The sequence below is a fragment of the Limulus polyphemus genome, unplaced genomic scaffold (genome assembly GCF_000517525.1).
Source record: "Limulus polyphemus unplaced genomic scaffold, Limulus_polyphemus-2.1.2 Scaffold1021, whole genome shotgun sequence".
NCBI lineage: Eukaryota > Metazoa > Arthropoda > Merostomata > Xiphosura > Limulidae > Limulus > Limulus polyphemus.
Genome location: NW_013666631.1, coordinates 258,385 through 271,567, shown reverse-complemented (window position 1 = coordinate 271,567; position 13,183 = coordinate 258,385). Strand labels below are relative to the sequence as shown.

Here is a 13,183-nt window from a genome sequence, read left to right as displayed (position 1 = left end):
TTAAACATTATGTATATTCACAGATGTGTTTATTTGCTTTATATATTTATATATATATTTACATGTAAAGCAAATAATCACATCTGTGAATATACATAATGTTTAATGATATACAATACATATGTAATGTTTTTTTCTTCTAGAAATGGAATCTAGCATATCACCAAGAAATAAAGCAAAAGAGTTGAAGAAAAAAACACAGTAAGGAAGAGATCCAGTTTCTGTTAAATGTGTTCTTCTTGTTCGATGAAGAAGGGATTCTGTCAGAGAAATTTCACGTTGAGAAAGTTTCTGACAATGTTCCAATGCATCTGACAGAATCTATCTACAAAACCAGATGGCCACAAAATCTATAATCAGCTCTTTTTGATTCTGTCTTATGGACAGATCAGGAAGTAGTTGGTGAAGGTTCATCAGATGAGGATTTTGTGGAATCATCCAGGCCGGGTACATCAAGGCAGCCTACACTACCACCACAGAGAAGAGGCAGGACAAAGAGGAGTGCGGGAAGGAGAAGAGCTACAGTGCCAACTAGGTTTGCTCCTTCCCAGCAGGAAAGGCCTCTCACCTGCAATGGATACCTGGACCTGACTGCAGATCACCAAAGAGGAACCTCTCCATTTACTTCCATTCAATTGAGGTGAACCTGTGTCCTGACAGGTCACATCTACAAAAGTTACTGATTAAAAAATTTTTTTTTACTATTGAAGCTTTAAACCATATTGTTATTGAAACAAATTGATATGTACAGTCTAAACAGCCACAGCAAGAAGGTGAACCACCATGGAGATAAACAGTAAAATGGACTGATGTGACTTCTGAAGATATTTTAGCATATTTTGGATTAACAATAGCTATGGGACCCAAGCCTCATCCTTCTCTTTCTGACTACTGGTCTATCTATCTTCCTTTTCATACTTCTTGACTCTAACATCTTCTCTAGGGACAGGTTTTTAGCTATCCATACTAACTTACATTTCAATAACAATATTAATACTCTTTCTAGAACTGACCCTAACTGTGACAGACTTTTTAAGGTTAGATCTATCATAGACATCTACTAAAATATATAGTTTTCCACTATTTTCATAACAATAAACTAACTATATATGAACAGATGTTATGGACAAAATGTAGAATTGGTTTTCTCCAGTATTTACCAAAGAAACCTGTTGAGTGGGGTATCAAGTTGTTGGTCCTGGCAGAAGCTGTGAGTGGACACTGTTTGAAGTTTAAAATCTACACAGGCAAAGAGGGACAAATGCTAGCTAGATGTTTAGCAAACAATGTTGTGATGGAACTGATGGACAAGTACAACAGACTAGGACACTGGGTTTTCATGGATAACCTCACACTTCCCCTTCTTTATTTGACAAACTACTGACTATGGGAACCTATGCTAGTGGGACATGCAGGAAAGACAGACTGTATTTCCCACAGCAACTGGTTTCTACAAACCTACAGAGAGGAGAAGCAACATTTTTTAAATGTGGAACACTGACAACTGTGAAGCAGACTGACAAACGAGATGTTTACACACTTTCAACTATACACTCTAGTACTGTGATGACAGTGACAAGAAGATGGAGGGGCACTGAGTTTACAAAAACTCAATGGTCGACTACAAATTTATGGGAGGAATGGACCTGAATGTCCAACATTTAAGCTACAATTCTACTGGATGATAGAAAATAAATGGCATTAGAATATTTTTTTAACTTTCAGACTTCACAGTTATACAAACAACAGACCAAGCAGCCAGCATTATCCCAGAAGGAGTTCAGAATGGACCTGGTCACAGCTCTTGTTGAGCCTCTACTTCAAAACAGACTAGATCCTTCTGGTATACCACTTTCTAGAACTGTAGAAGACTCATCACCTCTGAGACACACTTTAAATAGCCATTAAGCTATACTTCTTAATAATGGTAATATAAAAAGATGTAGACTATGTTTCCCAAAAAATAAAGTACTCACAAAATGTACTCTTTGTGAAGAATTTCTCTGTACGAAACATTTCAAAGAGTATCACACTAGTGATATTCTTCAAGGAAGTTAAGATTTTATGTATATGTACAAAGTAATAGCATCTGCTCTTTTCTTTGTTTACATTTAAAGTATCTTTTAATTCTAACAAATATCTTGGTAGCATTTTTTGTATTTGAATGTACAGCGATGTTTCAGTCTTGCATTGTTTTTTGACTGAAATATTTTGGTAAAGTTTTCTTTTAGTATTACAGTAATGATACTCCCTTTCATGTGTCAAAATCAGTTTATGTTATATATGCTATCATAAGTATGACTTCTGCAGTTTTCAAAAATATTTGTTGTGAAATGTATATCTGTATGAATTTCCATTCATTCATACCATCTGTATGTACACTATTCCTTTTAGACACATATAAACATTTGTACATAACATTACTTCTCCAACATTTGTAAAATATTTTACCTTTCTAAATGTTATGAATAAACCTGTTTTAAGATGTCAACTTTCTAAAAAACATATATATATGTTACTATTTACTCATAAACGTTTAAATTTTACTTATTTTTCTTCCAATATAGAACAATAGTTAAAAAATACACTGAAAAACAGTTTTTGAGTACTTATGGCGTTAGGAAATGTGCTCATGCGTTGCACGTGCCAAGCCTCACTGTAAGCCTCATTTATTCTTCTGAGTGGAGAGTGAAGAGATATTAATTTTTGTAGGCTTTATATACATAAATTTTAAAAAAGCAAAAAATTATCCAATTACTGTATTAGTACACACAAAATCCACATAATTTATATGGATTTCTAAATAAGCTATATATGGGTTACAAAAGTCCCATTCCTATACGGAGCAATGACTTAGTCATCACACTTCAACAGTTTTGGCAAAATTATTACTTTCTCCTTCAAGCTATTTACAAACAACTGTCAGATTTACATAGAAGAGAAAATGCTCTTTGTATTGGTTATAAACACACATTAATTAATAGTTAGTGGGACTTGTATTGGTTATAAACACACATTAATTAATAGTTAGTGGGACTAGACAAGAGGTCTTAAAAGAATGGAGTAATGAGTGGAGACGCTTTGGTAGATTTGCTAAAAATATTGACATTTCAACAAATTGTAGAGGTGGGAGGTTCTTATTTTATACTTAGCTTGTCGATATCTGAAATTAGAGTTTCAAATCTGTTAGCCACTGTACACATTGTATGGTAGGCATAATAAAATGCAAACTGAGCTTAATGACAAGAGCACGTGTTATGTGAAACACAAAAATTTATATTTAACTTTATTTTAAATTACATTTCCTTTGAAATTAAAACATATATAATATTAAAATTTTAATTATAAACTACATCTTGGTGCCAATTTTCATTAATATAAGTGGTAATAAAGTTATTTAATGTAATTTTGAAAATAGCTGTTCAAAACGTCATGATGTGCACTTTTACCTGTCCAGGACGAAAGGAACAACAAATTTCTGTAAGAAAGCTAACATAGTTTACACTAGAATTATGATTTTTTTTTTTAAATTACTACTACTTATAATAATACTTATAAAAGCAGACACTCTGTTTGAAACTGTTACCTCAGTGAAATTGATTGACACTATTGTTTTGGTTTTTGAGTTATTATTTAATAAAAAAGAACAAGAAATTCAAACTTTATGCTATGGTATTTACAGACATTTCCAGAACTTGTGACTCAGTCATTACATAGATATTGTTATAAAAGGAAACACTGTATAGTATTGTAAAGTTCTGATGACCTATTAAGGAGATATTTGAAATACCATTTCGAAGAACAATCTGTACCATCCCTACATAAGCAGTGCTACCACCTGCTTGATATATTATGAAGTATTTTTGTTAAGAGTTTTGGCAAATTGCAAGCTTAAGATTTAGTTCTATGAGGAAAAATTTTGATAGTCAATGATAATAGCAAGTTCAACACACAAAAATGTGTTAAATAGAGTTAGAAATACTGATGGTTTCAAGTCATTAATAAATGATACTGAACATGAGATCCTGTTACAACAATAATATTGCAATACTCCCTATGTCCTACCTAATGTACCATTTGTGAATAATATTTTGTTCGTATCATTCAGTTCTTACCTTGCAGGTCAGTCAAGACTATTCTGTGGTCATACGAGGCTGTAAGAAGATAAAATGCCTTGGGTGAAAAACGGATGGTCCTAACGTCAGATGTATGTGGTTGAAAGCACTGGACTATCCGTCCACCTCTGATATCATACAACATGCAGTTGGCATCTTCATGCCCTGACACAAGCAGTCGACCTGAAGGATCCACACAGACTGCAGCAGCTGGACTTCCTGCAATAAAAACAAAAGAAGTCTAATTTTAAAGGCCAATTTACAATTTGTAGTTGAAAAATAACTTGTTCTGTGCTCAATAAGTGTATATATAGTATGCATGTTTGTGAAAATCTATGAGAACTCAATACTGACACAGTATATAAATGAAATTACTGGCCATACAGAGAAATTCTGTTTGTTGTTTTACAACACAACTGGATTACTTTCATGACTATGTCACACTGAAGTGAACATATTATTTTCTCTGTTTCACAACTGTCAGTTAAATCCAGTGTCTGCAATTATCTGCACAAAGTGAGCTTTTTTTATTATATGCATCAATTTCAGAGTAAAAAGAAATAGCTGTTGAATCATATTCTTCCAACATGTGTTTTATAACTGTTGGATTACGAGTGGATCAAGTCATAATGCAGTTTCAAGCTGTGCTTGGTTTTAGTTAATTTCTTTTTATTACAATGAAAGTAAATCAATTCCAGATCATTACAAATTACTCCTCTATCAAGAGCATACGCAACATTTTGTTTTTAAAAGTGAAATATTCGTAATCATTTTCTGCATAATCTAAATTTTAAATTTAGTTTCAGACATATAAAAAAAAGCCCTAAAAAATGGGGTTAATTTATTTTTTCATTGTAGATATTAAAATGAATGCGTGTACACCAATAATATTGGCAGTCAGTTTTTCTCTAAAGTTTTATTAACCAACAAAATTCCACAAGATCAGTAAAACACGAAACTTATCCAAATGTGTTGATATGTCTAGTCAACAAATACACAGAAGAATTACTAGTCACAAGTTCTTGCACTGAAAGTCCAATTAAACAGACACAGAACAAACATGAGTTACATGTGCTGGTAACAAGTCTTGTCAAATATATAATCACACAACAATCATCAATCACATTTTAGTAACAAGAGCCTTGCGAAATACACAAGACACATGACCATTAGCTACCTCTGCTGATAAAAAAAAAGGCTTGCCATAGACAAAAAAACATTATTCACCAAGTCATGCCAAACACACAAGACACATAGCAACCATTAGTGACACGTGTGGTAACAAGAGATTTGTCAACAGTGGTTGCAAAACAGATGTTCTATGAGCAGAAACAATGTGTCATAAAAACCAACAGTTTCTGAAATAAACATACACTAAAAACAAATGTACCTTGCCTGTTGTAATTAATTTTTGGTCCAAAGAGCAGAATGATATAGTTACCTTTCCACCTACAGTTTAGTCCAAAGAAAATAATGAATCTCTAGGAAGAAAACCATTCATGAGCTTCCTCCATTCTTCCCCAAGTAAATGAAATTGAACCATTTATTTAAATGAAATAACAGCAAAATATAAGGCCAATTAGAGTACAGTAAATGATAATTACCTAGATGGAGATGAAGTCTAGATCATCAAAATATATATACATGTGGAAATCATTGATGTTATATTATTAAAAAAATCCAAGTAAATTAAAAATGAAAATATTATTTATATGTTTCTGGTACATAAATAAAAAATACATAATCCTATATATGGGGGTTGATATTGGTTATAGCTCTCAGAAGCTGTAGTTCATAGCCTGCACCACTTTTCTATCTGTTGTTTATGATATATTGTTGAATAATACACACACACACAACTTCTTTTAATAGTTGTATTCTTCAATATTTATAATTTCTGGTACTTTTTGTTTTAAATATAACTGTAACAACCTTCCCTAACTTCAAGGTATATTATTATCTCCAGTCACTATTGCAGGGTTCTTGCAATTTGAGAATGTGGAAAAATAATGACTTTTTTAAAGTGATAATTATTGACTTTTTAAATATTTTGATAAGAGTACTACATTGTGATAGTATGAAAGATTCCTGAAACCAACATAAATTATACATTTACAGTAATAAATCAATTAGAAAGTAGACTTTCAGATACTGTTGTTATCAAGAGACAGTAGGGCCAAGCTGAGAACCATAAATACATCAATCAATGTGAAAGAACTTTATTTCAATTCAATAAAATGACTCTTCTGCATGTCATGTGTCATCATATGTTTATCATTGAATATTATTACTATTATACTTGTTAGTGTGTATACTTTTCAAACGAGTAGCTTTCTCTTCAGTTCGCTTCTCCATCATCTCTTTTGCATATGACTTTTCTGCTTCCTCTGAAACTTCTAAATTTTAAACAACACTCTGTGGAATTTGTGATTTTTTTTCTTCAAGCTTTCAATATCATCTTTAGTTTGATTTCTTTTAATGCTTTCTTCCTCTGTTTTCTGCTCTCTCCTCACTTTCTCTAAGTGATCTCGGTACATTGCTTGGACACAGCTTGCAGACTTGAGCAGTTCTTTTTTCAAGGGTACATTAAGTACTCCCCAATAAATACAGATTACATCTAGCACAATATGTAGTGCCACAACAGTGTCTTGCTGCTGGCTGTCTGGCTTACTGACTGAGAAGCCATGCTCAACAGTTACTTGTCCATGCAACAGCAGTAAAAGATTCTTGCAAACATCTAACAAATTTTTATACTTTCAGGTACACATAAAAAGAAAAAGAAAAGGATCAAATCTAGTTTTCCTTGGAGCAAATTCCTTAAACTCCTCCACCCTTGCATCAGTGTACAAAACTTGTTGCATCTTCTGATAAATATGCTCTCCAGCTACTAGGCCACCTGTGAGAATTTTGGAGTTTATCATGTTATGTGTCAATTTTTTTCATCTTGGAGACACAAATATCTGGTTCTTTGAACATGTTTTTTAGATCTGGACATCAAATGTTGAATATAAGTGAATACTTTAAAAAGATTTTCTCTAATATTTTCTTGATCATGGCTGTCATTGACGCTGTCTCGATAGCACTTGCAAAAAACAATGAAGAGGATAAATATATATATAATTTATAACATGCTAGTAATCTTTTAAATCATGAATAAATTTGTAAGTGATACACCAGCATATATATATATATATATACACACACACAAATTATGCATACCTTATATACAAATCATTTTTATTATATAAGCTATCACCAAATTGAACCAAGTAAACTTATCTGTAAAAAGTTAGCTGTTAAGATTGAGGAACAAGGTATGTTTAAATTGTTACTATATGTACAATGAACCCTGCCATTTAAGACTCCTGCTTTTCATACCACCTTTTCATACTTTGTGACCACGTTTGCATTTTATGATTTATGATAATTTCTCACAGAGACACTGTCACATCTGTAATAAAAGACCTTTCACTTGAGTATGCACATTATATAGAAGTGATCTTACATGACAGAATTTACTATTAAGAAATTTGTGACATACTGTGAGAATTGTTTTAGCTGGAAAGCCAACACCCACTTTGCTAGAATGTACATGCTCTTCTTCCTGGAAACAGCAATCTATTTCAGCTTCTCTGCTGTTCTGTGTGATCAAGGTGCTCCTTTTTGATGAGTTGGAAAAGCAAACTCTGAAGTTTCAAAATTTGTTCTATTATGATAATCTGTAATTTCACTGGTATCAGTGTAAACCATTTAAATGCTGAGAAACAAAACTTCACTGGAATTTCATAAACACTTAATAAATGCAAGTTAAATCATTAGTATATTTGGAGCGGTTTATAGTTTATAAAAACATGTTGTAGCAGAAATGAAGTATATTAAAAAGCTCATTACTGAGACTCAAGATCTGGCAGCTGGTCTGCTATTTGATAGGACACGCTAACTCATGGACACTATTTTCATAGAAAAGTTGAAAACAATAGCTATTTTACAGCTAATGTTACAATTTTAATATCTATGTGTACCTGATTGATGAAATAATTATTCAATTATTCATTCATACTACTCATTTGATGAATAATGAATGACAATTTTGTGCTAAATATCATACCTTTAGCAGGTCTTGCAGCTGTATAGGATAGTGGAGGTTCATCAGAATAGTAACATGCCAGAAATGGAGTAAACTTCATGGATATTTCCAGGAAGAACTGCCACCTGGCTCTCATTAGATGATCTTTGCTTGCTTTAGCCAGGAAATCAAAATACACATTGTGAGGATGTGAAACATTTTTAATAGTCACTGCTTCACTATACAGCGTAACATTATCCCAAACAACTACAGGCTGATTTTTTCAACCATCAATGACCACAAAATGTTAGTGAAAAATTGCAATCCTGTGTAACATTACTGATCAAAATACAGTCTTCACACCTAGCAGGAGCATTCTTGAAAAGCTGATGCATGTTGCTCAAAATGTCTTCTAAGTCCCATGCAATAAAGCAAGCTGAAAGTATAGAATTTATATACTCAATATTGCCAGCATGTCAATGCTTTTGGTCTGTGTATTCCATTAACGACACAAAATTACAATTTATTTTTTTGAGAAGATGATACATACATTCTTCTAATATTTGATACAGGACCCATAATTAACAAAAATAATAATTATTTGTATTCATTCTTTTGCATTTGAACTATTAGCATGTTACCCTCGTAGGCAATGTGTGAAACCCACAACTGCCAACAATCAGAAGCTGCTTTCCACCAAATTGTTCTTCCCGCACCATTTCTATGAATTTACACTTGACATTAGGATCGTCCATGGAGATGTTTATTAGCTTCTTTAAGTTCAGCTGTGCAGTACATTCCTGAAAGACTGAAAACAAGGCATTGCCAGTTGTTTTGGTGGAAATATTATATTTTACACGATCTAAGACAGATCAAAAAAGTAGGCCTGATATTATTAAATTGAACAGGTCTAGATCTGGTACACAAAATTTATACTATATATTGTAGATCTGATTCTATATTAATGGCAAATTAAACAGATTGATAACTGTATGGTTGACTGATTGCTTACACGAACACTTCTAAGTCTATAAAAAATTTACAGGCCTATATATATATATAGCATGTGGGTAAAACTACTGAAAGTTAACATTTTACTCACCTGAAAATATATTTCTGATCAATACACACTTCTACACACAATTAAGTTATCTTCCCCATGTGTTTGCCTGTCAGATGTTATAGTTATGTTTGTCAATTGTCAAGTAAAGGCTTTTACTTATACTTCTTAATAGTATAAATATATATATACTGTGTTGTTGTTGTTTTGGGGCTTATGATTCTTCTACAGTACCTGTCTGTCACGTTGGTGATAAATTTAAAAATCAACAAACACTACTCACTCCACTTGTTTTCAAAATAATATATATATATTCAGAATTAGTTAAATGTATGTACAACAAATTCTTTATATTACAGAGATTGTAGGCATTCCATAAACACTATATAGCTCTCTTCTTCTTGTCAAAAGTCAACTTAGGCCTATTCAATTGCTTTATAATTTCAGTTGACAAGCTGAACTATTTTTCTCTATTACTATTGCCAAACTATTTGAATACAGTTCACTTACTTTATTGTCTGGTTACCACGGTTGTATCCTATACTTCTAAAATCATCTGCTCCTTTTTCTCTCTTTGTATTTCTGAGAATTGTCTGTCAAAGTCCACTGAGGCTAGTCCAATGATTTGATGAAATAAACTATTCTTCTTATCTCTTTCAATATCGTTAGCCTCACTTTAATATATCAACCATTAGGCCTTCCATTAATATGACGATTAACTTTGCGTTTAACTTTTCTTTGGCCAAATTTCTTTTCATAACTTTACTTCTCATTTGCTTTGCCTGTCTGTCTACTTTTCCCACTCATCTCACACTGTTTATATGTATGTTACTTAATCATCTGCTCGCTATATCCTCGATATCAATGAGTTATAAACACAATGTATGACTCTTATCAATTACGTAATTAAACTTGTCATAACATTTACCTTAAAATAATTGCTTCTAACTCTCTTGTTATGCATAAAACTAAACTATCATAAAATATTCACTCACAAAATAAATTAATCAATAATATCTACACTAAACAGTCTTTTATATTATGACACTGCCTTAGAGATTTGCATGCCACTAGCCTTTAGGCAACTCTCATGAGATTTTTTGTGAATTGTGCTATGGCATAATGATTTTATTATGCAGCAAAAGCCTTCCACTAATAAGAGAGTGACATACTTCCTTGTGCACTAACTCCCTATATGCTTTTGCACTATCAGAGCTACAATTTCATGTAAGGAAAATATTAACTTCTGAGACAATACCTCATCACACAATTAAGCTAGAACCCTACACTGGAGGGACCAGTGCAATGAATATTTAGATGAGTTCCTTTCAGACAACACCCAAATGAAACTCATGGAGTGTGTGACATATGATGGCTCCATAGGGACACATCTGTAAAAGACCACATCTCATCTCTTCCACGATATACTCTTCACCCAGGAAAGAGGGAGGAAGAGGCAAATAAGCCCCATGTGTCACAGGGATGAGCAGAATAAGAACATGGCCATATGAGTACTTGCACACAAGGGATCAGAGAGCCAGTATGTGTAATGTGGTTGGGGCATGTTCAGAACTTACCTTGAACTCACCTCAACTCTACCATCAGACTATAAAACCAACACCTGCTGTAGGAGTAGGACACAATATTCATGCCATAGAGTGTAGAATAATGTGTGTATGTGTGCACACTTTAACTTGACTGAACAGACATCAGTTACATGAAGAGGGCATGGTTTGTTAGTTCATGCTCACCCCAACTCTACTGAACAAACATCAGCTACAGAAGTAGGGCACTGTCTATTGGTGTGTGCTCATTTTGTTCAGTTGAGTGAGCATCAGCTGCAGGAGTAGGGCACTGTCTATTGGTGTGTGCTCATCTCACTCTACTGAACAGGTGATGTTCACAGGAGAAGGGCACAATCTTGAAATGTGCATGCCTCAACTTTACAGAACAGACTCAGGCAACATGAGGAGGGCACAAGTGGCATGTTATATGAGAGGGTGACCTGTGCTACACTGACAGTATCATCACTTCCCAGTGATTGGCACCATAGTGGTTAGGTTCCAATCAGTGAGGATTCCCTATGGTCCACCACCCCAGAGCTAGGAACTGGTAATTGGCAAGGGGGAGGAATTTGCAATGGGGAGATCCAGAGAAAATGCCTAGATATCCATTGATCCTGTTTCAGCCAGAAAGATCTTTTACTGGAACAGTGCAATGGGTGGCCACTTATCTCTTCTTGGAAAAGCCAAGGCAAACCCTGGTGTTGGCTTATTCCATGATAGTCCATGGAATAGGTACAGTCTGGATCAGATAGTAGGCAGATATAAGATATACCATGAGGATGCCTCAAGTTGTCTTGTGGAACATCCCATCTCAAAAGGTTATATACATCTAGGGCAAATGATATGAGCACTTTCCATTATCCTTGCTCGATACAGAATTTTGGGAAGTAAGTATACCCTGGGAAGCACCACCAGCCACCTAAAGGGATCCTATAAGCGAATGCTGTAATAAAAAAAAAGGAAACATGCTCATCTGTCTAAACAGTGGTTAAACTGTAGGATGATGATAACCTTCAGGAGATGAGATAACCAAATGGTGAAGATACTAGGCAACAAAAGTGTGAGAGGTAGTTTACAAGCCAGCTTGAAGGATCTTATCCAGCAACCACTAGAAATGAGTAGCAAGGGAATGAGTGAGGTGACAAAGCTGGTGGAATGAAATGAGGAACAGTTTGAAAGTATTGATCCCTAATGAGGAAATGACCAAATATAGAAACTGATAAACTCAACCTGTACGGGTAGAAAAAGATACTTCCCTAGAGAAGAGGAATCCCAAGGAATGTAGAGTCGAAGACAGGAGCCATGAAAGTGATGAGCATGAGCTAAGTAGCAGAGAAAAGAACAAAAAGGTCACAAAAATCTGTTTAGGTCCGATCAACCATAGAGATGTGAAATAGAAGGACTGGTTAGGATAAAGAATATAAGAATGATACAAAGGGGTAGGGGAAGTCTATAACATAGGTATCTATATGAAGTGACCACAGGCAAGTAAGAGCACACAAGTCTTAACAGAAAGGTAATATAAATTGCAGGTTGCCAATTGCTCGAGAGATGCACAGGTAAGAGTATGCAGGACAACAGTGAGGTCCCAGATGGGCATAGGAACAGGGCAAGTGCATTTATGGATAAGAAAGACCAAAATAAGGTGGAGAGAACTGTGGTGGAAAACACTCTGCAGTATTGAGAATGGTGAAATTCCACCCAATAACCTGCAATAATGGAGATAACTGATCTACTGTCAAATAGCCAGGTAAAAGGAAGAGAGATGATTGACAGTAAGACAGATGAACCAATGTCAAAAGACACACCACTTATGTAGGTAGACAGATAAAGTAGAATAATGACAGGAATGGAAAAGGAAAATGGCTATCAGATTTCAAAGTCTGATTTAATGGGCAATGGACTGGACAAATCCTAAATGTGAAAGCGGAGGGACAAGATCCCATGATGAAACAGTGACATGTGAGGTTGAAGCAAAAGAGAGAGAAAGCATAATTGGCAGGGGAAGAGAGAATTGGGTTGTCAGGTGGCATAGAAGAGGGAACCAGGGTTAAGCCAGCCAGAGGTGTACCACCAAGAGGACACAACAGGGAGTGTCTTGAATCAAGGCCAAAACCTGAGGTACAAGATAGAGTGGTGCATTGATATGGATAGAGGATTAGGTAAAATAAATAATAATAATAATATAATAAAAATGTTTCACGAGGCATGCATGCATGTGAGCAACTCATGGGTAATGTAATTTGATAGTGTAATGTGAGCTCCACATTCCCCAAGTGATTTACAACTTATAATGCATGAATAGTACTTAGACATGGTTGAAAAAGCAATCAAAGGCAATAAAACAATAAAATTTAATTATAAATAGATGTATACT

General features: G+C 34.2%; 1 protein-coding gene across 1 annotated transcript in view; it reads right to left on the bottom strand.

The window, feature by feature from the left end:
- The window catches only part of LOC106461736 (WD repeat-containing protein 47-like), a 59,693-nt gene that overhangs the window by 3,666 nt on the left and 42,844 nt on the right, over positions 1-13,183 (bottom strand). The window contains exons 9-11 of the mRNA XM_022388761.1: positions 8,823-8,989; positions 8,224-8,455; positions 4,116-4,334 (exon numbers count right to left, since the gene is read on the bottom strand). Of these exons, the coding sequence (XP_022244469.1) occupies positions 4,116-4,334; positions 8,224-8,455; positions 8,823-8,989 (618 nt within the window). The remainder of the gene's footprint in view (positions 1-4,115; positions 4,335-8,223; positions 8,456-8,822; positions 8,990-13,183) is intronic.